Genomic DNA, 26065 nt, shown 5'->3' on the forward strand with positions numbered 1-26065 from the left:
TTAACGGATGGATTTAACTCAAGCCTAACATCAGTGCAACCATAAATAAGCATGCATGCCCATCAACCAGTGAGTCAAGCATACCTTCAATTAGAAATCTATATTCCTTATATTTACCATGGTTTCTGGGAGGTGATTGTTGAAGATGATTTCCCCATGATGTTGGGGCAGTTCATTATGGTTCAGGTGTCTCATTCATGTTACCTATATATGTTTTCACTTCTCAGTGGGTCGTTTGTTCAGTGGCTGAGATTCTGCTCAGGGATTGCTAGTTCAGATCCTAATTTTGCTGCGAGCTTCCACACTGTATTTGTGCTGCATATTTATTTAAGAGATACTGCAATTTCCAGCAGAGTAGTTGTCTGGGGATTCTTAGACTCACTCCACATCATCCCCTTAACCTGCCGCTCAGGCACCTGTTCTGTAAGGGCTGTGTTCATTCTTTGTCTCACAGAAAGACCACTGCAAAAAGGACCAGAGTCAGCCTGCAGTGTCTTGTGCAATGATATACAACTCCCAGAGAGCCACAGTGTCTGATTTCTTCAATTTCAGGCCATTTCTGCTCATAATGACCTAAAGGAGCTGATCGTTAGCTTAATGGAATCAACTTAACACTTTTCAAAGGGTCTTCGGCTGCTGATGATATAAGGAGAATATCTGCTGAATTTTGCACTTCTACATATAGTATGTAAACCTATAGTCTTGTTTGCACAGTTTACATATTCCGCAAACTGCCCTGCAGACCTTAATGATAAGCTGGGTTTGACACACATTGTTTTTCCCAAGTAAATGAGTAAAAAACTGTAAATAATAATTGAGTTAACATTGGACTTTTTGAAACTTTTGAATTTGTATTCAATTTTTTTCAGACCTAACAAGACCTAATAAATACACTAAATACTAGTTAAAAAAACTAGTTAGTTCTATATATATACTGATGGGGGAAAAAAGAAACACAACACCTCCTCCTCCACACTCTGGCCCTCCCCTCTGCGTGGAACAGGCTGAAGAGTGACTCGTCCGTGAAGACGACCTGAAGCCACTGCTGACGAGTCCATCGCAGCCTCTGTCTGGCCCAAGCCAGTCGGGTGTGATGTCTAGGAGGTGTGAGCACTGGGCCTCTGACAGGTCACCTTGCTCTAAGGCCAGCAGCATGGAGCCTCACTGTCCTGTCACTGATGCGGGCATTGTGTCTGCCGGCAGTTTCAGCAGCAGTATGGGTGGCAGATCTGAAACGATCTCTCAGATGGACCAGTCTGATGTGTCGGTCCTGCTCTGGTGTGGTCACTCGAGGGCGACCGGATCTTGGACGGTCATCTGTCCTGCCGGTCTGCTGAAACCTTCTCTGCAGTCGGGACACAGTGGAGCAGCTTACTCCATAGTGTCTGGCAACGCTGGCACATGACATGCCTGCCTGCAGCATGCCAATGGCCCTCTCCCTTGCTTCTGGTGACATTCGAGGCCTTATGGAATGCACAGAAAACTGACTAAGTGTGGCCATTTTCTTGCAGTGACCTCAGCTTTGGATTAAGGCCTTTTTAAAGGTGACCTGATCAGGCACTGTTCCACTTGGACCTCGTCGGGTAGAAGTGCACCTAATGAGCTTTCATGTGATTGGCAAGCTGCAATGCCTCACTGCACAAGCCGTATTGCTGGTCAGAGGGCTTAAAACAAATTGACAACAGTTTGTGAAAGTACATCAGCTATAACACTAGCATTCTCATTGCTGCGTTTCTTTATTCCTTCAGTGTACTGAACGCGATCACAGAGTGAACTGGAAGAACGGCTCTTTATCGGCCCGTTGGCTTCAGCACCACGGACAGCCGTCGACTCTGTGCTCTACAGCTTCATCTCGGTGAATCAACTCGCTTCAGGACCAAGGACAGTTTCCTCGGTTCCCTTGTGATTTAATGCGCTTCAACCGAACACAACCAGCGCGCAAATCCCATCGTTTCAGATGCGCATTATAAGTACTGTACTGTATATAGACAGTAATTACGTTTACGTATTACAGTTAACGCTCTAACCGTATATTGTTTTCAATACTGCAAGAACAATTATATTAACCTACTTCAGAAATTGTACAAAAAAAAGGAAATGTTGATATCGATACAGAGAATAAACAATGAACCAGAAAGTAGAAACAATCGCCGAATTTTACTGCCCCACTTTAAAAAGCAAATTCTTCAGGATCCCCAAGACACGTTGTAAAGGATGACGTAATCCGTGCTTCAGAGCATTACATCTGGAGTGGTGCTAAATAATTGATCGAGCTGCTAGAGTGCATTCACATCTTGTTTTTGTTCTAAACGCACTTTGCGACTTCGAAACCCACAAATAGACCACGGCCTACTAGTGTGGTAAACAGTGAAAATGATTTATTTTACATATTTAATGTTTGCCTTCCTAGCAGGCTTACAATATTAATCATGGTTTTATATAGTTGCTATTATTTTAAAGATGATAAAGCTCTAAATTCAATGGTTATTTTGCAAGTATATTGAAAATGTGGATTGTAAAGCACAACTTACTGTATGCATCCTTCATTATTGTAGTTGATTATAATTAACTTGATTTGTGCTACTGTACATCAAAAGTTAATCATTGGTTTGTCTTTCACAAGTGTAAGAAGAAGTGATGATCATTTTTCTAAATCTCCATGCGAGCCCTGTTACTGGTATTACGTTCTGTTGTTTTTTACCCTCCTCCCGTGCGGGGGTCCATTGCTGGAGGTGGGTGTGTCCCTCAACAGGATATCTCTCTGGATTGGTTGAAGAGAACGGTCCGGTTTTAAATGTCCGGAGAGAGGGTGCGGAAGAGAGGTGTTAGAAGCAGAAACGGCGAAAACGCGAGACGTATCGGATTGGTTTTCTTGGCTGTGGTGTAGGGTTGGGATTGTTATGGCTTCCGTGTTTTTTTTCAGTTTTCCCTTATAGCTTATTTCAGATAGAGTAGACAGATGTCTTGCGGAGGGCTTTGCTTTGGCTTTGCCACCCCTTTCTCAGGAGAGAGGTTTAGAGGGTACTGGGTTGTAGAATAGTGTAATTCGTGTTTTTTTTTTTTGTTTTGTTTGTGTATTTCCGTCCGTTAACCCCTGGCTCATGGGTAAGTCCCCATGCGTCCCTAGACTGAGCCATATTGGGGATGTAACACTGGTAATCCATTTTAGACTCCCCCCCCCCCTCCTTGTAATGAATCAAGACCGATCCTTTTTCAATCCAAAAAGGTACGGCCTCTACTGAAAAATAGTTCTTCAACAGTGGGAGACGACAGCTTCCAGGGCTGTTCCAGACGTGTTCCTCCATTGCTCCACCAATTGTCTAACCAACTTATCCAATGCAGGGTTGTGGGGGAGCTGGAGCTTCAACAAGCAACAGGTATGAGGCAGGATACTCCCATCCTAGGGCACACACAGACACAGTCATGCACACACTCACACCAGGGTCAGTTTTCCCAGAAGACAATTATTCTCCACACTGAACAAGCGCTGGAAGGGACTGTGGGTCCTGTACGGGGACTGAGGAGGAAAACCCTGTTCCCTTGAGGAGGACTGGACGATCGCGTTTTCAGAGCCAGGACAAGAAAAAAGGCACAGACAAGTGATAGGGCCTGGAGGGACTCTTTCATTGCGCAAATCCAGCCCCAGCATCCACTTGCCCGGACTGAGAAAAGACAACCAGCCTTTTAAGAAAGTTTTTAACATTGTAGAAATTGCATGAGTTGTTAGAGTATGTCCTCACTGGAAGATGTCTACTGTACGTGGAATAAAATTTGTTTTGCTAGAAAAAAAAAATCAGTGTGTCTTGAGACCATGGGAGGAAACCAGAGTACCCAGAGGAAGCCCATGTTAACTGAGCACTGAGAGGCAGCAATGCTGACCACTGAGCTACCCTCATGTTTAATCTGTCCTGGAGGGTCAGAGGGTTTCTGGTTTTCCTTCCACATGAGCCTTTAATGACCTAATTGAGCTCATTATTTGCTTAAATAGAGAAGTTGAATTATTTCCTTGCTCTTAAGAGGCTGGAGATTTAGAGAACTATAAATGAGCTGGACTGCAGCCATTGAGGACTGGCATATACAGTAGATGGTACAACCTGCCAGGGATCCAATATTGTAAAACAGGGAGCTTTTGTCCAAATTCCCTATATTATGCACACGTGCAAGTGTAATGTCGTGTTACAAGACATCAAAATTAGAAAACAAATGTGTTCTCACCTTAAATCTTCCACGGCTGCAGGCTGTAGGTGCTGTACTTGCCAGTAGGTGTTGCCAATCTCTTTAAGTCATTACCTGCTTGAGATGAACATGCCAAGTGCTGTAATTGAACAATTATGTCAATAGGGTCATTGAGGTGAAAATCAAGAACAACCTAGAGCAAGATATTGACTGCTGAGAGTCTTGCTAGGCTCTCAGTTGTTAAATTAAACCCTTTATACAAACATATAAAACAATAGATAAAACTGTATCAAGATAGTTCAGTATAAATACTGTATAGCCTTTATATACTGTAGCTGAGTAGGTTCTACTGGTAAGAGATTGCATGTTTTATTCAGAAGTTGTATACATTGTATACATTTTTTGTACTTTTTTGGGCAACTCCTATGGCATGCACTTTGCTGAAGTTTATTGTATTGCAGGGGTTTGGGAAAGTGAAGGCACTGAATTGATTTTAACCAGCAGGCTGGATAATTTCATTTGTTTCAGCACTTTGCCTCTCCCTTTGAGCAGTTGATTTCACCTCGGATAAAAGAAGCTTCCCAGCAAAACACCTTTACCTGTAGCTTTTATTTGGATATGTCACCCCCCTACTGTATTCCAGAGTTTTTCCAAAGAAACCCTGCTGTGTGTTGCATTGGGTGTAACACAGAAGACGGCTCTCAGAACATCAAGCTCATTCACCTTGTCCCATTGTGGCAAAACTAACCGACCACTTCGGTATAACTCAGGGATAGTTAGCATCTGGACTACACGCCATGACAGGACTTTTCATATTCCAATAAGTACCGAATTCATTGTTAACTGCTTAATTAACCAGGTGCTACACATTACTTTATCAATTAAGGATTAGCCTAATTAAAGACTTTCCAAGGCATGGTGTCCAGATTGCAGGAGTGACTAACCTTGCTACAGACTAACTGTATTGTGTGCATGATTGACTCAAAGGCAGGAGGAAATACACTTCCTATTCTCTGGTTTCTACCACCAACCAATCAAGAAGAGTTTCAACATTTATGACCTGTGGAGATTCTTCAAACTGGACTGGCAATTGTCAAGCTCCAACCAGACTTTATTCCTCTGAACTAATAACCCATAATGCCTCAATTAGATCTCAATGCAACAATTCAAAAGTTCATCACCCAATAAATGCTGGATTTAAAAATACAATACTTTCGAAATCTAAACGTTTGAAATTAAATAAATACAGAAATCTATTTCAGTGATTTTAAATATATGTGAACAAGTTAAATGTGTAAAATGTGTATGTTTATCTAGATAGATGAGGGCGATTAAACTTTATTGATATTCAAACGTAACGAAATAGTTAATATCTGTTATGTTATATAACGTGGTTAATGTTAGTCATATTTTTACGTCCTAGTGCCTGTCAGTCCGGAGCTATGTTAACAGCTACATGTTTATCCAATCCGATCTCGACATTTCAGCTACAGGCACATCAGAACAGAGAGCGAAAGCTCAAGAGAGCTACACTCGCTCAGAAATCCCCTGGAATGAAAACTACCCCTTCGGTATTACAATCCTTGCAAGTGTTTTTTTTTTAGAAAAAATATAATTAAAGAGGTGATCAGAGTTGTTAAAACATATTGAAGACGAAGGATAGCCACCTTAACCTTTGGGGACGGTGCTGGAAGAAATCTCTACACTTATCACAGAAAGGCAAGTAGGATATTTATAGACGGTATATGAAAATTGACGATGTCTTCAGAGCATGTTCGCATATAATAATACAAACAGGTTAAATGCTTTACGTACTGTCTAGATACTGAAAAGGATAAGTAACCGAACAAATGTTTTAGATTAAGTAGAATACGCTGTATATCGGTACCATTTTTGGTTCTACGGATTTTCCATACAAAACTGATGCCTCAGAATTGTAATTAATTGTAATTAATTTGTTCCGGTAATACTCAAGATTTTAGTTTCTGTCTATTGCCATCAAATTCCAACAATTTCAACAGTATAGAATAAAAACACATTGATCTTAACATGGATGATGAAAAGAGTTCTCGTTCAAAGCAAATGGTTGATCTTAGTCTTCCTACAGTAGATTCGCATAAAGTCGCTTAAATCCAGTCGCATCAAATAAGAGCGAAACATTTGCAATTCTTTAGATAGCCTGCCCATCTTCCATTTTGTTTTCAGTCACGTACAATAAATTATAGATTAGCAATAAAATGTTTTTTCTTTTTTTAATTTTCCATTATGTTTTAATGGTAACGGATCACATTTTGAGAATTATTTGGCAGCTAATTACATTTTAAAGTAACACTGGCCATAATAATTTGATTATGAAACCCTCAAGACCCACCAGTTATATATTTGTATGTTAAAGAACACAGGGGTTGTAAAACTATTGATACTGATGACTACTGGGGTCAGATTTTGCACTGGATTTGTATTAACATTTAATAAACATTTCCAAGTATACATCTATCCAATATAATTAGCATAAGTTAATGGAAGAAATATACCCAATCTAAAATTATGCACAAATCAATTCATCCATCCCCTGTATACAGTACCATTGTTATTTTCATGAAGGCTCAGTTCAGGGTTGCTAATGAGTGTGATCACGTAACTCCATTGATGTTAATATTGGGATAACGCTAATGGAACTACTGGCACATCAATTGCTGGACCGTTAGCAAATAAGTGTGGTGGAAGACTATCCAGCTATTATATTACTATTCAAAGATGTTTTGAGTATCACCGACAGTCTTAAAGACTATCAAACTACACGCTTTGAACAGATGGAGCATGATGACTCTGAGATGGTAGATGTTGGACATGTCTTTCTGCAGACGTTTTCTCGGGTCTGACAGCCCTTCTAGCACGGTGTTACACATGCCTGTGTGAGGAAAGCATGCAGTAAATGCAGGATCCAGACCCTGAGGGACTACTTCTGAAATATGCTGGAAGGCTTCTGATTCGACTAGCTGGACTTCCACAGGTCCAAATGCTGTATAGGAGATTCTTAGACTCTGAGGATTTTGTTTTGGATAAGCCACCTTTGTAGGCAAGGGGTACAACAAAATACATTTAAAAGATAATTTTCTACTTCTGTGGCACTCTCTCAAACTACATAAAGCTCCAACATTTCTTCCAGCCTTTCCTGCCAAACAAACTAGACTTCCCCACGTCTAAATTTCCACATTTGTGTATGTAACTCACTTTTCTCAAGCACACTTGTTCTTGTTTTAAAGCTAATAATTGTAGTATTAGTACTTAATAATAATTCACATGAATAATTCATATTGAAGTGTAAAAACTCCTTAGTATTTCCATAATGTCAATACAAATTACAGAATTTATGCCTGTGGACTTATTCCATTAGTGTTGTACATGGAGTACTTTTCTGTTGCTAAGTCTGTTGCTAGGCATGTTTTATGGCTCTGCAGAGCCTAATCCGATTCCACTCTGAGACATGTTCAAGAGCTGCTCTCCTGATGTAAATGAGTCTTTTTGGACCTCATAGTTTTATCATTTCTGTGCGCAGTACTGAAATGTAAGTTTCCTGTAAGATTTGCTATTCACATTTTACAGTGTATTCTTTGTTATGTGTGATAAAGAACAATGAAAAAGAATAATTTTCATATGTATCACAAAGACGACATTATCAATAATGAGATATTCCAGTAATGGTTTTGGAAATGCAATGTTTTATGGTATGTTATGCATAAGAAGGTATGAAAAGGTATAATATATTCCTAATAATTTAAAGCACCTTGGCCTTGAATAAATCAGTTATCAACAGGATTAAAAGTTTTAATTTAAGCTTAAAAATATTTTACATTTTCCCAAATACTGTATTTATAGCTTTCTTTTTTGAGGTGGCGAAGGTAAAAAACGAATTATGTCAGATTAAATCTTTTGAAGCACGTACAGTACAGTACATGGAAGAGACTTGAATCTGCAGTCAGGTAGCCCACTGGAATAGCTGAGAGCTGCTGCTTAGCACTTGGGTTAGACTCCAGCCTGGGGACCCTTGTGTGTAGAGTTTGCATTGTTCTCATCATGCTCTTGTGGTTCAGATTCAAAACACAGGCTGTCTAGGTTCATGGGTGTCTCTAACTGGCCAGCCTCGCACATGTGGGAGTGAATGTGTGTTTGTGCCCTTTGATGAACAGGTGTTCCTTCTCGGGTGTTATCTCACCTTGTGCCTTTTGCCTGCTACTTCAGCCTCTGGCTCACACTTACCCTCTGAGGATAAACCTGTTACTGAATATGATGGATGTGATGGATGGAGGAATATTCAGTCTTGAACGATCGTTATAATGCAGGCTGCTTTCGTCTCCTAGACAATTATACACCTGTTACTTTGCATATACAAAAACAAACAGTGCAAAAGCCTGCAAAATCCTCAAATTAATAAGATGTTTGCCCTAAATATTACTTGAATATTACTGAACATAGTTTCAGTTTACATTTAGATATAAGATTTAGTCATTTTAAAGCTATAAATCCTTTCCAAGAACTGACACATACATTTAAAAAGATTTTAATGATTCTTCTAACCTCTACGTTGGCTGTACTGTACTGCAGTTTTCAGTAGCTCAGTAGTTTTTATTCGAATCAGTCCAAATTTCCTATTTCCTCTTTCACCTCAGAAGAAAATGTCTTGGTAATATGAATTTGGGACACTGGGCATAAAGTACATTCATGCCAAGATCAACATTTGTTTGCGTAGAGGGCAAAATGTTTTTTTTGGAATAATAAATACAGCATAGCACATAAGTCATGATCTAAGACATTGAAAGCAAGTCCACTGAAGTAAACTCCCCAGGGAAGTCACTGACATCATTTTCCATCAAAGAGCAGAAATGACTGTTCTTACTTACATAACCACAGCCCTTAGAAATATGAAAAGACTTTACAGAACACACAGTACATTGAAAGATCATGACATTACAAGATGGAAAATGGAGGGTGTTGATACAAAATGCATGCATACACTACTGAGAGACTCAAGATCTAAAATGAAATATTGAGAAAACACAATGAAATTTAGCTACACATTTTTACACAAAATAAAAATACATTATAAATAATGTTAACAATGTACAGTAGTTAGTGTAGTAACAATGGCTACATTAAAAACATATTTTAAGGTGTAAGCTATAACATATCTGCTAGACAGCCTTTCACTTATTGATTTCATGTCAGGAAATACCAAGATGATAACCTTAAACTGGATGAGAAATCAATGGTTACAAAAATGTTTGCTAAAATTTTTCTTTGCAAAAAAGCTTTGTAATAAAGTAAGATGTCAGACAACTTATACATTTTAGTAATAAAGAACACAGTCCAATCTCTGGGCAAAATGATTGATCTACAACATGTAATCTTGTGTTTTACCACTCAAAGTCCTCCTGCTATCCTGCTTTTTATTCCTACCAAGCTTTCCATCGTTTAATTAAACCAGATTAAAATGACTTTGACCTCTAACCACGGACTGAAGACATTTAAAATCCTGAAAAAAGCCTTGAATGATTAGGGCACAGCAGACTGAGAAATCATTTATCCAGCTGATGACACAGTCTCTTGGGTTTAGTTTGTCCTTTCATGTAGGCACTTGTCTAATAACTACAGGTTCTGTGAAATCCTGTGCAAGAGAGTGATGGACAGCAGCAATGATGAGATGCTTTTTTTCTAACAAGCTTTTCGAGATCATAAGGTAGACGTTTTTCAACGCAAACGTTTAAATCCTTTTTATCTCAATTTTTTACAATTAACATCTCCCTTTGATTCATAGACATATTCAGTAAGTTTGGCTGGATGCAGCACTGGGCTGCATGTATATACTGTAGTCTGTAAAGCACAGTCAGAATTTGACCTCTCCAAGGCCCTGTGTAATACTAACTTCAGAGGTCTCCCCTATCATCAACTAATTTATACCTGCTAAGTCTTGTTTTTTATATTATGTTTTTTCAAAATCTCACTTTTATTTATAGATCAGCAGCATATTCAATTACATTTCATGCATAAGACACCGTTTGTTGGTAGGTTTTGCAGAGTTGACAAAAAATAAAATACAGAAGTGTACTAAACTACAATACTTTGATTTTTCTGGAGTATTTCAGAGCAAAATCACATATATTACAATTTGGGCCAGAGATGAATCAGTTTAAAATACAGTATTCAGGAATATCGGTGAGAATCTGCATTTCGATTTCTTCACCCCCAACAACAGTTGATGCAAAACTTAGGAGGTGGAGTCGTATGCTTTAGCAGCTTTGAAGTCACGGATTTACATGATCACTCTTGCTGTCTCATGCTCAGTCTATGTCAAGATATTCCCCAAAGCACTGGGAAATCCAGTTAGCACAAGTGACATTTTCTTGGAAAAACAAAAACCTTCTTCTAAGGGCCATACCCTGGTCCAGCCAATCCCTAAATGGTGCACAGTCAGCCAATTACACAGACCAGCCCTGAACAGGTGATTTCTAAACTATGAAGCTTGAGCCGCACTTTAAACAGACAACCTGCCCAGTCCGAGCAAGCCACCAACCACCCAGCAGAATTCCCCTGGGTTCCCTGGTCCTTTCATTTTAATTTAATTAATTAGCAAGGTGCAAGAACTTCAAGATGGGCTCCTACAAAGGAGGCTGTTTTTGTGTCAGATGTTTGTCCAATAAAAAAAGCAATCATATTGTACAAAGCCTACAACTCTGCCATAAAATTCCATTTTCACTGCAGTGAAGTGTTTCATCGCAGAACAAATTTCACGGTGGAGGCATGCTTTGATCGCCACACAGAAGCCAGAATATAATGCCAGTGTTCTGTCAAGACAGTGCCAATGTGTAAAAACCAACAGCAATAGCTTCAGAAGTGCTAGGTGGCTCAGTGGGACTCATTTGCTAATGACAGGGTAGATAGTTATATCCCTTTCTGTTTCCAAGGTGATGGGGTGGCTCTCTATTTCATTCTCTCACTTGGCCACAGAGGCTACAGAATCATCGGCGCTGAGCTCTGATTTGACACCTGTGGTCAGCCTCTGCAATAATTACTGATCATTAAAAACACTGAAATGTCCGGAGATTTGGGTTCTGTAGCACAGATTGTAAGAATATGTGCTATCAAGTTATGAATTTTTTATTTTCAGTTATCTAAATATTTGAGGGCCTTGAACCTCGTAGATTAATTCTCAAAAGAATTACATTTAGAGAAAAAACAGATAGTCCGACTCTTTAGAGAAATCATGGAACCATCAGTGGTGGGATAAACTCTAGGAGATCCCGTGCCTGTATCAGCACTGAAGCCCATTCCTGCCGTAGAGAATGGAAGGATTTCTTTTTCTTTTTTTTTTAATATGATTCAATCTGAAAAATCAGTTGAGATATTTCATTTAAGGACTGCAGTTGATTTACTCCCAAAAACACTTTGGATTGTCAAGGTCAGCAGTAATTTTCCACTGTTGTTAATGTCTTGCAAAAATAAAAGTATTTAACATTGAAACTTATAGTTAAAAATGAAATAAATACAATATTTACTACTTCACTTACATTAGCTGTTTTATTAATACATATTAGCAATTATATTTTGATATACCTGTATCTATTTTTATGGTATTTATATGTTATTTGTAATATAAGTATTTCTAGGGTCAAAAGTAAATATTGATCAAGAATTCTATTTCTATAATGTTAGTAATCACAGGTTTTGTTAATAAGGAAATTCAAAACTGGAATTAAAAATCATAATGACCAACACCATACTGTACATTATGACTTAAACCCCTAAACCCTGGGACGGAACACTGTAAGGTAAACTATCCACAACATTAACAAAAATGTACAATTTAATGAATAATACTGTCGCTTTGCAGCAGTTAGGTTTTTGTTTTTTAAACATGTATGTATTTCCTAACCACTTCATCCCGTTCAGTGTCTGCAGGGAGCCTGCCACTGGGAAACAAGGAGCACAAGGCAGGAGACACCCTGGACAGGATGCCAGTGTCACAGGGTACACACAGACAGACACAGACCAGGGCCAAAACTTCCAGAAGCCAATTAACCTACTAGTATGTCTTTGGACTGTGGGAGGAACCAGGAGCACCTGGAGGAAACGACTGTGAACAGGGGGAAAACATACAGTACAGTACTAACCCCAGTACCCCAGGTCTGCAGTTGAACCCAAGTGCAGCAATTCTCACCACCAAAATACCATGTCACCCTTTAATAAAAAGCATGACAAAAGATCCAATGCAATACGTTATGTTTAAAATTTAAGCCCAATTAACGTATTTAAAAGGTCATTTCAAGGGGCGGCTGTAACAGATACATTAATTCGGCGTTTATGACAAACTATGCTCTTGTAGGCTACATGGACAGGCATGGAAAGATCTTGTCCAAAGCAAATACCTGAAGGATGCTGCTGGAGTCACTGACGAGGAGCTTGCAGTGAATTATCTGATCTGACAGCACTCTGGCAGATCTGACTCCCGCTCTGAAGTGTTTCGGAAGGAATGTCATTTTCCATCTGCATCTGCAATGTCGTTTTCCACCTGCGTTCTTGGGTTTACCATGCGGTAAATTCCTGTTTTTTTTTCTCGTTAGGCTGTTTGCAACGTTATTAGAATAAAGCCTGCTCCGACGCGCTTTCCGACTAGTGCCCCAGTGCAAGACACTCGGTACAGTGCGCTCTGAGCTTTTCCAGCTCGTATATTTCCAGTGCCACGTGTCTCCGCCGCACAGTACCGCAGTCGTCTGAGCTCTCGTTTTTCTCTCATCACAGGTTGGGGAGAAGTGCTGTTTCAAGCAGAATGGGACCTTTCCAGGAATACGAGGTGCTTGTGTAGTCTTTTCATTACTTCGGGACAAGCATTGTTCTGAGCACTTAGTCCTAGAACAATGTAGGGGAATATCTCACACGTGCAAACGGATATTTTGCACCGTCTTTCATTTCTCTGTTAAGTTTGAATGGCATTTATATTGATGGTACGTATGAGCCACTTAATTGTGTTTATTCCACAGCTGAGCTCTGTGCAGTCTTTATATAAACGTGCATTTTAATTTAGTTAGTTCACATTTAAACGCTGCCTGCTGTTAAACGCTTTGTACTTCAAGGTACTGTAACTACTGTACAGTAAGTCGCTGCGGCTGAAAGCAATACTGCAAAATTTATGTTGCTGTGATGCGCATACTGTCGCTGCTAGATACGCTTGGTGCTGGGTTGCGGTGCTGAGCGAACTCTCATGCATGTTGTAATCCTGTCGGAATCGCTATTTCCTGGCGAATAATTGCTCGCTGTATTTTGGTTTTAAGGAACCGAAGTCGCAGGGGAAAGAAAACTACCGCAGTCGGATCCCTCGTCTGGTTCTCCGCCCGTTCCGCCCCAAGCCAAAGGAATCGCCGCTGTCAGAGTCACCATTTTATGGAGAGGAGAGCAAGGACTGCGACCTCAGTCCCGACCATTCTAGAAGAACTATCAGTAGTAACAGTTTTTGCTCAGGTAAACTGTTAATAACTCTTACATCTAAGCGGCCATATTGTCAGTAGTGCATTGATTTCAGGTGCACGCAGTCGAAACATTAAATAATGTTCCGTCCATTTCGTTGTGAACCGATTCACGGAGGAGTTATTGAGGAAGGGAGTGGAATACTGCCAGACAAGGCACATTGCATCATCCTGACTGTCCCATTCTGTACAGAAGATATGAAACACTTTAATTCTTTCATCCTGTTTTTTTCCCCCATGTATTTGCAGTAGTTCACTCCTCTTGGGAACTCCTCAACTCCTGGGTTGGTTGGTTGGTTGGTTTGTTTAACCATATCGTTTTAAAAAGAAACACCATATGATTGTAAACTGTCCTTACCTCTCTTTTGTTTTTGGAAGTTTGTGTTTAAAACGAAATCTAAAAAAAAAAACCCCGAACTTTTAGGTCGTCATTGCAACCTTACGGCAAATAAAACTAAAGTATATCATTTAGATGTCTGAGTTTGGTTGATCTGGATAGCTAAGCAATACTTCACCTATGATGCCTTCCTTAAGTACTGGGACAGAGAAGTCAAAATGGCTATTTCTGCTGTATACTATACAGATCAACAAGGCAACAGGATCCCACCTGGATAATAAGAAACACATGGCACCCAATTGTCTCAATACTTACGATCACTTGAAAAGGAGGGGATGAAATAAAAAAAGTGTTATTATTCTAAAATGTTAAAATGCCCAGAAATAAAAGGTGGCGTTCTGTACTTCTGCCTCATATTCATCTTTTCATCTCAAATCAGAATTGCTTGGGTTTAGGGCAAAAATAGCCATTTTGACATCACTGTCCTAATACTTCTGGTGGGCACTGTAATCCACACTTTATTTCTGCTTCATTAGCCATGATTGTAAGAAGAAGGAACTCTTACTTAACGAGGCTGGAATGGCAGCTCACATTATGTGAGCTGTTAAGAACATGCAGAGGTTAATCCCATCTATGCCGAAAGATCGAAAGAGTAAAAAACACTTGACAAAGACTCCACAGATAAAATGTAATGTGTTTTAATCTTTCGTTCTGCTTTTCAGTGTAGATGGAATTAACACTGCTTGTTGCTTTGCAGTCCTTGTCTAAATTTGCTCTTTTAACACCTCTGTGATCTGACGACACCCGGCTCCAAAACGAGACGCTTTGTGGTGCAGGAAAAGGATGACTTCTGAAGTACTTAGAGAAGGCGCCTGAATGTTTAGACAAATAGACGTACTCCACCATAGCCATACTGTAGATGAGATATAATAGCAAAAGTTTTCCTTCCTGTGTTACGGACGTAAAAAATAATACTAGACGTTAAAGATTGAGAGATAAGACAACCCACGCGTCACACCAGCAATCTGGCTTTCTTGTCAAGATTTTTGTAATTAGACCATATGTCCTATTTTTCATTTAACATTCACCTACCCTTCCCATCACCCCTGGCTACCTTGTCCTTAAGGCCAAGCTGTCAGCCTGGAGTCATGGCAGTCTGAGAAAGTCAATAACTACTTTCATGCACCTAATAATAAGTTACTGTGTTGTGGAAGTGTTGTCTGTCTGCTGATAAAATACTGTTTTTGGTAAAGAAACATAGCCTTGTAATCACCCTCAAAGCGTAGATCTGCGGTGTAGTAAGTGGTAGACTAAACCCTTCATTATCCTGCTGAACAGTTAAACATGTTTTTGTTCTCCTGTTCCCATCTCAGTTTGAGAGGGAAACTATGGAAATGGGGGCAGCGCGCTTGCTTGGGGAATTTGTGGTTGCATCCTTATAAAGTGACAGATCCCGTGATTGTTTGTCGACAACATGAACAGAGAAAGAAACAACCATTCGCTGACAGGTGTGTTCCTTCATTCTTTTCCGGACCACCGCCGACCGTTCCTGCCTTAGATGACACCGGATGCCCAAGCAGTCAGTCAGCATCCCCTTCGAAAAGTCCTTCAGGCTCGGAAAGCAGCCCGATAGGGCTACCTCCCCCGCTCGAAGACAAAGAAAATGTGAAGAGGACCAAAACGAACGTCATGGCGGAGTGGAATGTACCCCCAGTTCGGCACAAGAGGGAGCCTAGGTCATGCCCTTTGCAGAGAGGTGAGTCGTACCTGCTTTCATTGATACCGCACAGTTGAGTACAGGACGTTATGACTACATGGATGGTGTGTTTAGTCCCCAGAGTGTTTCTGGATTGCTGTGACACTGAGAGCACGATTGGTCTGTATAAAAAAAGGCTTTTCAATCTTTTCAATCGTATTACCCTACGAAAGTGCACACGTAAAGACAGGACGGGGAATAGCTCTCGCAATTAACTTGTAGGGTAACTTTCTCCAGTTTGTTCCAATTAAAACAAAATGATGCAGACTGAACCCTGTACACCCAACGCGAGCCATAATCATAACCTGTGGCTTAAAGTGTTGCCTGAAGGTTTCAATAATTCTGGATTGTACACATTCAGTGCATGCATGACAGTTGGTTTCTTGTCAGTTGTTTCTTGAGTGTGGTTATGAAAACTCTCTGCCTCCAGGAGTTAATACAATGAGTGCAGAGTTTCTATCGAGTGCGGTGAGACTGAAGCTCCCAAGGACAGGGCATAAATACTGGACACAGTATTCTTGCTGAATGACGGGAGTTTAAGAACATTGAAACATAAATCCCAAGATATGCCTTCAGCGAAAACTGGGGGGAACAGCAGACACTTCTTCTCTCAAGAATTCCATTCACGAGAAAGGTACATATCCTTCCCAGAAAATTCTCTAGATCTTTTTTGCACAGATCTTAGAGGATTGGCTGTGTGCCCCACAAGCAGTTTCACATTTTATTCTGTTTATGTTTTTTTCCTGAACGAAATATATGGTAAACCCTAATTGGTTGTCTTGTGTCACGTATCCAGTGTATAAAATGGCTGTGTACAGCATGTGTTTCTGTGAGTAAAAGAATACCTGTAAGTAATGAAAAAATGAAGCCCCCCTCAAATTTTTATTTCCTTTTTTTTCCCTGGGTGTCCTACCATAGTCCCATAAAGTCTTTTAAAATTGTTGGCTGTGTGAGGGAGAGCACTCTGTGACAAACTGGTGTGTTTTCATTTGCTAACTGCATACATTTTTAATGCCGTGTATCAGCTAATATTATTAGATGCATGATGAATCTGTGTTTTACTTTTTCTGCATTGTAGGGTACTTATATGCTTATTCAGCATTGCAGTGTAGATTTGTTTTATACAAATACTTGTGAATCCTGAAGAAGCTGTACTGTATATGTACATTTCTGTTTTTTCACAGTTTTATGAAAATAGACGTAAATTATAATTGTGAGCAGCTGGCAACATGTTTCTCTTCAAATACAAATGTGTTGTTCAAGCAGCTGGGTATTAAGGAATTAATGGTTGATAGAAGGTGTAGCAGCTGTGGATTGCTAGTAACACAGGTTCACATTGTAATAGTCGGATCAGGCGCTATTTGTTTTAATTGATATTAAAGTGGTGGAACTTGATTATGCAGCAAATCCAAACAAAAAACACCATAACCTAAAGAGGTTGATATTCTGTAATCACTCATAACTTAAAAATAAAATAGTTTCTCTTCCTTTTTAGAATATTAGTTGATTTTAAGTTTAATTGAAGGCTTAATTAAACAAAGAGTAATTATAGATGTAAATCTCCATTTGCTAGAGCCCTGATTTACCATAGCTGGGAGGCAGTTCTTTTCAGTTGTGATCTGACTTACCTGTGCAGAGCTTTGTGTTTTTTACACTGTTTGGCTGTTAATAACCTGTGATTTTGCTGACCATTATGGTATTGGCAAAGGCAAATGATCGTCCTTTTGGTAAGTTCTAAAGGCTTACATGTTCTTTTCTTTCTAGAGGCAAATTTCTTGCCATCATAGTGGTATTGGTAGAATGTGCAAGATTTTTTGTTTAAAATTGAGCAAATGTTTTGGTGTGATACTTAATAGCTCTTGACATGTGTTTGAATCTGGTCTCTGTGTTTTCTAGGGATATTTTCCAGGTAGTCCTGTTTTCTTTAACTTTCCAAAAACATGCTAGCTAGGTTAACTCTTCTAAAGTGTGTGTGTGTGCCCTACAATGGATTAGTGTCCACTATTTGGTTAGTCTATCCAAGCGCTACCAGAGTAGACTGTCTTGTTGTGTTCCTTACCAAGAATATTTGGCTTTCTGATAAAAGATGGATGGCCTAGTTTGGTGAACTTAATATGCAAGAAAGGGAGCTAAAGGATAAGAATTATGATTATACGTGTGGTTGATAGCCTTTAAGTTATCAGTCAGTGCAGGGAATCATTTTTGCATTGTGAAGGACTGTTTTAGAGTGTCTGTTAATTCTATGATAGGCCATCTGGCTTTTAGTTGGAAATAGTTATGCTGTGTTTAGTATCTTCCATGTCACTGGGGGAACTGGGCTGGGACTGAGAGATCCAACTGGGACAAATGTTGCTTTGGGAGAGAACTTTACTTATTCAGCTTCTCTTGATCCTGTTTCTCAAAATAGCCTCCACAACTTCCTATCCTACCCATAAATAACTCTGTGGATACACCATAAACACCTGCAGATTTTTTTTTCAGGCTTTCAATTTGCCCCATTTATGTCCTTAACGCATTTAAGATTCCTTGACTTTGGCTCCAATCATGCTGCATTGTCAAGAGGTTTGAAGCTGGCTTTAAATCAATTTCTTCTCCGTAAGAAACTGGAGAGCAGCAGTTAGCATAGGCGGAACATTGTGCTAAGTCGGAGGTATCGTAGTTTAAAAAATACAAATGATCAAAGCCTTGGGATACTTACATGACTTTTACAATTTTAAAGGTGTCACTTGACATTGCAATTTTGTTTTTATTTAATTATAGAGAGAGAGAGAGCATTAGTTGTTAACTGAACTGTAATTCCACTCTGGAAATGTTTAAAACGAGTGAGTATACACTCAAGACTTTTTTCAATTGGAAATCCAAAATAATTTTAAAATGCATTTGTTGCTTCTCTGATACACTTCATTGCATGTGCATTTTTTATCTTCATTCTTTATACTGAAATGGAATCTGTGTTAGATATTTTCCTTTTACTGTTCCAAAACAGTTTTCTGTAAAACTTTAAAAAGAAAAGGTTGTTTCAATGTTTTTTTTCTCTTGTAGTTGCTCACTATTGCTTTGCGTTATTATTTTTTTATTTTTCATACAATGAAAGATATTTTTGATCTAGAAAGCTTTTACAAATTCCATGTGTTTCAAATCTGGGGCATCATAATTAATGAGAGATCACAAGTTAATTGGCTGGTACTTTAAATAAGGCTCTGATATAACACCATAGCTGTCAGAGGAACTGTAAAGGGATATTATACTGTAGCAAAAAGATGTTAATGCACTCTGGAATTCATTATTTTACTATTTGTTATGAACAGTGAAGGTTGCGCCTGTTTTGGCTAAATATCAGCCAATATAATAAAAAAACAGCACTTGTGCCTTTTTAAAAAAAATAGTAGATTTTTTAATGTGATGAACGTCATTTCCATTGAACTAAGGGTATGTTTTTCTTTATTGGGACATTCAGAGAAGGTTATTGATTGGTATATGTTTTACCATGAGATGTACAGTAAAAGTGGCTCTGTGTATGGATATCTATAAGGCTGTATCAAAAAGAATACTGATATCAGATAGCGTGCCTTTTTAAAAACATCCTCTGTTAAGATTTAAGTGAACACTGCTATGGGTATTTATTTAAAGGACAGAAATATGCGATGGATTACTTAAATATCTTTATCAGTTAGTACTTTTGACTGCTTCGCAGGCAGTGAAGCGGACTTCAGTTCATCGAGCAGTGCAGGCAGTATTACCGCACAAGAGACCCTGACTACAGGACTCAAAAAACCAGCTTTCACACGCAGGTAGGTTACTGTGTCTGAGGACCGATTCCCTTTCCCGAATACGAGAGATGCAATTCAGGATTGCTGTAAATTGATGCTGAAAAACAACTAAAATATTTAGCTTTCTGTTCGATTTCAATATTGAATATGTAGACATGCAGAACAGAAACAATTAACGGAATACGCTTAATATATTTAGATGCGTAGTAAATCAATTCTGAATAGTATCAAGTCAGAATTCTTGGTGGATTTTAACTGAATTATTCACATTATGGTATCGAGCAAAAGATACAAACAGTTCATGTAAAAGTATTAGTTTCCACAACAAGCTTCTGTTTCATTAGGACTGCAAAGTTAGCTCGATGGCTTTGCAAGAGCCTTTTGTGCATTTCTTGGCAAATGTAGGTGTTCTGAAACCAAACTTAAGTTGCTGACTGTAGTATTTTTGTATGCAACATGGCCAGTTTGTACTTGAGATACCCCGAGTTATTGTCTAAACAGCAAGGGGGCAGATAAGATGTTGTATTGATGGAGTAGTCTTGACACATGATGATGTTCCTGTATTTTCACAGTCTTTAGAATGTGTGATATTGTTGGGGTTTTTTTATATAACAAAGTGATAAATCTTCACTACTGCATAAATGTTAGTCGGCTTAATATTTGTTTTGTCTCTTGCGACAGCCGTGGCTCTCACATGAGGAGCAGTGTAACATCGCAGAAATCCACCATTAGCCCAGCCTCCTCCGCCCGAGACAAAGACCCCTTCGCCAGCCTCTGCAGGGGGCCGCTTCTTGGCACGTCCTCAAACAGCAGCAGCAGCAACTCCGGCTCTTACAAAGGCAGTGACACCAGTCCTACCATCAGGTACGCTGTTCAAGTCCATCGCCTCCGAGTTCAACTTCCAGGGTTACATGCTTGGCACAGAATGTGACCAAATCTGAATAAGGGTCGGAGTTATACGGGTACAACGGTGACTCGAGATAACAGGGGTCTAGCTTTTGGGCGAAGACTTAAGGAGAAACATGGGTGACGTTACTCTGTTTCTGAACTGTAACATACGATGAAATACTCAGCTGTTTCTGAAGTGGATTAACAGAATTCAGACAGGAAATGGTGTAATAAAGGCACACCCAAAGAAATAGTTAGCATGTGGAATACAACTGGTTTCAGCAATAAATGGGGTTTTAATTTTATTAAAATACCCCCGCCTTTGATGCAGTTAATTAAAAACCAGTAAATTCAATGCTTTATTGCTCTTTATGAGACCATGTTTATATGCACTGGTAAATAAGGTGATCTGGCTTTTTTTGTCTTTCATAATGTCACACTGCTATTTACTTCTCAGTTTTTAAATATTTCAAACTGTATGACAGCATGGTGGAAAATGCAATTCTCTCATTCTAGGTGTTGTATGCTGTGAAACCTGTAATTGTCACCCTCAACACAGCAGCCCTCTCGTCTTCAGTTCTGCTCGACTGGGCTTAAGTGATGTTCTCATTTTGAATCGAAAGTGTACCTTCTGCTGGGGCTGCGTTCTATTTCTGGCAGAGATGCAGTGCTGACATCAAAGCATAGTCACAGGTTGCTAGGATATTGTATGAGCAGTGCTGCTGGTGAAGAGCCACTTTGCATAGAGGCAGTCTTGTCTCTATTCTTGGTGTGTTTAAAACCTCTTCGCCTGCTACAGCTTTATAAACTTACGGCATTAGCCAGAGACTTCTACAGAAAATCGAGCACTCTTCATATCATTTTGTTTCCCATGCTTTCCTTTATTGTAAAGGAACAAGTAATAGGTTTATTCCATGCTGAAAAAAAGAAGAAAGAGAACACGACGTTTCGGCCGTGGAGCCTTCTTCAGGTGTGCACATTCCCATTCCAACGGCTGCCAGTTTGAGTATTTCTCGGTCGCAGTTAATGGCAACGTCAGCTCAAAGATTTGGTTCAAACCACCAAATGGAGACTGGTGTGTCGACAAGCAGACCCTGCTGATGCGGGATTAACGCTAGGAAAGGGAGATCCAATACAAGATTGTGAGGGAGCTGGGGCCTATCCCGGCAGGTGATGGGTGCAAGGCAAGATACACCCTGAATAGGATGCCAGTCCCTCAGTCTCGCACCAGGGTCAGTTTCCCCAGAAGCCAGTTAACCTACCAGTGTGGGAGGAAACCGGAGCACCTGGAGGAAACCCACATGAATATGGGGAAATGAACACGCAGAGCACCCCAGGAATTAAACCCAGGTCGCCAGCACTGCGAGACGGCAGTAAGGCACTGTTCGATCGCACTGTGACTCCGCCCAAATGCATTCTTATTGATCTGTTCTGATTATGCAAACTGGAAAAATCCCAACACACCTGCTCACAGCTGTGAGTCACGTGTATAAACCTCCTTTTAGACATGTCTGTGTTTTTAATGCCTCTAAAAGGATTTGGAAATATTTGATCGATTTTTCGGTCGGCAATTATTAGCCCATTAAGATCTTGTGATCACCTGCTCTGGGCTAGCTGATGAGGGGTGATAGCGTAGCTGTAGCATTGGCAAGTTTTGAAATTTTGTGTGCCTCCTCTAAAAGCTCCAGCAGTGCACTTTAATCAAAACAAGCCATAAGGAAGACCTCCACCCCACTGAAAGCAATTGTGCCGAGTGTGCCAAGAAATCATGTGAGTGTCTTGGCCACCTCTCCGTCTTTTAGTAAAATCGACCTCTGCTCTCTCCCCTTTTGGATACAGACACTGGCACCTCATTGTAGGCAGTGCAAACATTTCATGAAATAAACTCCAATAGATTGGAAAATTTTGATTGTGCAATTTATTTCCACATAGACAACTTCTAGATCTTAAATGTGGGATCAATTTGGAATTCATATTAAATTCCAGGGTGGTGAAGTGGTATTTTTTGTTTTTTTAATTTTAAGTTACAGAAGATCCAGCGGCGTTCGATACACTTCTTGTGGGGACAACCATGGCATTAAGCCGCCAAACCCTGAGCAGTACCTCACCCCGCTTCAACAGAAAGAGGTCACCATTCGACACCTTAAAACCAAGCTGAAGGATTCGGAAACTAAACTTCGCGAAAGGTATATTTCTCTTTTACATGTGGGCATTTGTACATGGCCCCTCCATACAAATACAAAACTCATTGTGGTATAAGACTGTTTAAGACTAGTGTCACTGTCTTTTATGCAACGTGTTCTTGTTCTAATTTGAGTATCCCATTCGCCTACTGAAACTAATTATTTAATATTGATATTAATCTAAAATCAATCTCCATTATAATGCTGGGAAAAGAACAGATCAAGGATAATTTGTGCCGTATCTTAATCCTTATAAAAATACAGGAAAGCATGCAAGTATTTTGTGTTGTTAAGGATATTCTACGTTTTTAAGTGTTAAAATCTGTTTCTTGTTGGACACGTCCCATAATTGTTACAAAAGTCGGTCGGATGTGGGGATCCGACCACATGCTGTACTTGCCAATGACGAGCTGTGACTTGTTAACAGGGAGGTGGAATCTGCAGAGCTGAAGGCCCAGCTGGGTCGCATGCGGGAGGACTGGATTGAGGAGGAGTGCCACCGGGTGGAGGCCCAGCTGGCCCTGAAGGAAGCCAGGAAGGAAATCAAGCAGCTGAGGCAGGTGGTGGAAACCATGAAGAACAGTCTGGTGGAGAAGGACAAGGGGATCCAGAAGTACTTCATCGACATCAACATCCAGAACAAGAAGTTGGAAGCCCTGCTGCACAGCATGGAGCTAGCGCAAAACGGGTCCCGGAGAGACGAGCCGGCGTTGGACTACCTCTGCGGCTCCCCGGGCAAGTCCTTGGGCAAGCCTTACGCCAAGATGGAGGAGGGCATGGCTCTGGAGGACCAGGCGGCCGAGGAGATGGCCGACAGTGGCCTGCTGGTCAACGACGAGATGGCCAACCAGACGGACATCTTCGAGCACATCCTGATGTCCACGGCAGGTGAACCCGGCGAGGACTCCCAGCTGCAGATGGGTTTGGACCAGTCCAAGCTGCTTCAGAGTACATTCAAGATGCCTGACCTGTGTGCCAACGCGTCTGTGATGACCGCAAGATTGCCGCTGAACGAGAAGGCTGTTCAGACCGACGTAATTTTCTGTACTCCTGACATACAGGCTCTTCTTCTTCATCTCCTGAAGCCGCAGGATGACGTTGCCTACTCCTCCCTAGCTGGGTTTCCTGAATTTGGGAGCTCGGAGGGCAAAGCCGTACTGGATTTGACCCCCAGCGACCCCAATTCCATGATCCTGGTTTCTCCCGAAAAGTCAGACGATTCGGGTCTCGGATCGGAACCCGCCGATCGCCGCTTCATGAAAGAACTGGATTTCGATACGTCGCCGGAAGACCTAGACGGGAGTGAGGCCCGGCACACGGCCGTTGTGGGGCAACGCTACTGGAGCAGCAGCTTCTTTGTGGATCTCCTGGCGGTGGCCGCGCCTGTCCTGCCCACAGTGGCCTGGCTGTACGCGACTCACAGGGGAAGCGCAGCTCCAGTGTACAACATCGGGGCCCTGATCCGTGGTTGTTGTGTCATGGGCTTATACTCTCTCCGCCACATGCCCCACCCACCCAGTGTTTAATGCTTTTGTCTGCATGCGAAGACTTAAAATTGAGAGCACTTCGGAGATTGGAGAGATTTTATATAATGTAGAATAAATCTATATTTTCTTTGCCACCCTCTTAAGTTTTTTATTTGCACTATTTACGGTTGCTCTTGATGGAGGCAACGCGAGAACGAAAGGGGGATTTGTGGTATTAACCGCGGTTGTAAGAAGGTGGATTGAAATGTATTAACTGTGCGGGCAGGCGGATTGACAATAAATTTTGTGAGGTTGTGTGTTTTCTTTTTCCTGCTCCAATTTTTTTTCCCCCCGTTTTTAATAAAATATTTATTTTCATGGAGAAGAGGGGTTCCAAAGGGGAGCAATGAGGGATTGAATGTGTTTTGTTTTATTTTGCAAGAGAACTAAACTAAGTTGGGCTCATAGTTTGAAACTAGAGCTGTGCTGTCCACGTTAAAAAAAAAAAAAAAAGGTCCAAAACTTGTAGCCAAAGCTTAAAAGTCCTTTGCCATTTGCATTTAGTGAGATGTTTGGGTTTCTTTGGTGATTTTCTTTCCTGTGTGCTGTATTGTTTATTATGTAAATTTTGCTGCTTAATTTCAGCTGACATGTTATGTGCCTGAACCATGTGCAATACTGTTTTACTGTTTACACTGATGTCCTGAAGTATTTATTATTAAAGCATGATAACTCTATCTCTTTTTGTAGTAATTTTTTTTTCTCTAAGAAGATTTCCTATTTCTATATTGCATGTACTTTCTCTACACCATGTGCTTTATATTCATATGCCTATTCGTGCAGCTGAACAGATGGCAAAACCATCTGTAAGATTCACTTTACAGGAACGACACTGGCAAAAGTATTTAACATGCTTTGTCATCTGTGGTAGCCCTATTTCAGATCAAGCTCTTTGAACAAACAAATCATAATACATTTGTAATAGACAAAAGCAAACATTTTTCTAAGTATAACCTAGGTCTATATAGGAAAATGCAGTGTGTATCTCAAACAAGTCTCTATTTCTTTCATAAACATTCATTACCGAACAGGTGCAGTAAGTATAAAACCCCCCTGAAATGAACAGATTTTCAATACACTGGAAATAACACAAGAAGATGGGGAAAAAGTGGAAATCTGCTGAAAAGTAACAGGGTTTAATTTTTTTTTATTTGGTTTTTATTTGAATAGAAATGTTATACTTGCCATTGTCCTGTTATGCATTTTGCCTAACTGCAGCCTCTATTTTGTGATTTTAGGATGAGGCAGATTACTCCGAGGTAAAAATCATTGGACTGTAAAATATCAGAAGCATAACCTGGCCAAGTGTCATGGGAATGCATGAGGAGAGTGGATATGTATAATTCAAAGGTTTTTATCAAGAGGAAGTGAAAATAAAGGTGAAAGGCGCTTTGATCCTTAGAGTGCAATATTAGTGAAATTAATGCAGTACACTATATTGATTTGCAGTTGCAGAAGAATCTTATTGCACTGATGATCTGCTTTATATTGTATAAAAACGTAAATCGGGGAGTTGCAAAATTCTCATCGGATTAAACTACAGTCCAATGTAAGGTGTACAATTTACTGTATGTTCAAAGAAAGCAACTGAAAAATGTGGGTACTGGAAAGAACAGTAACAGGTTTTTATGAGAATGCTTCAAGCGAGAATACTCCAATAGATAACTTTTAGGATACATCTGGTGTGGATTTAAGAGTTTCCTCAGTATAAGACATGGACTTCTAAAAGGTTAACTGTAAAAAACAGGCAAAATGTCAGTTTCTGGATTACATAAAACTGGTACAAACATCTTTCAAACAACTCAGCACAATACATTGTCAATTTTAACTTTGATGCACTCCATTATGTGAGGTACTGCAGCATTGTGGTCTTTTCAGGTGGTGTCTAAGTGAAATTTGAGCCTTTTGATA

General features: G+C 40.1%; 1 protein-coding gene across 2 annotated transcripts; it reads left to right on the forward strand.

Moving 5' to 3' along the window:
• Window positions 1–5604: 5604 nt before the first annotated feature.
• sybu (syntabulin (syntaxin-interacting)) lies at window positions 5605–24831 on the forward strand. 2 transcript variants are annotated; one of them, XM_088928669.1, is made up of 8 exons: window positions 5605–5895; window positions 12973–13024; window positions 13503–13689; window positions 15590–15787; window positions 19482–19578; window positions 20239–20421; window positions 22470–22631; window positions 23056–24831. In XM_088928669.1, exons 2-8 carry the CDS (start codon window positions 13001–13003, stop codon window positions 24152–24154), a joined length of 1950 nt encoding a protein of 649 aa, XP_088784795.1. In that variant the 5' UTR covers window positions 5605–5895; window positions 12973–13000; the 3' UTR covers window positions 24155–24831. The 2 variants fall into 2 exon arrangements, with proteins under 2 accessions (XP_088784795.1, XP_088784797.1); XM_088928671.1 differs by lacking the exon at window positions 5605–5895 and having other exon boundaries at window positions 12973–13175.
• The last annotated feature ends 1234 nt before the right edge of the window (window positions 24832–26065 follow it).

The sequence above is a fragment of the Atractosteus spatula genome, chromosome 12 (assembly GCF_055471065.1).
Source record: "Atractosteus spatula isolate fAtrSpa1 chromosome 12, fAtrSpa1.hap1, whole genome shotgun sequence".
NCBI classification, from domain to species: domain Eukaryota; kingdom Metazoa; phylum Chordata; class Actinopteri; order Semionotiformes; family Lepisosteidae; genus Atractosteus; species Atractosteus spatula.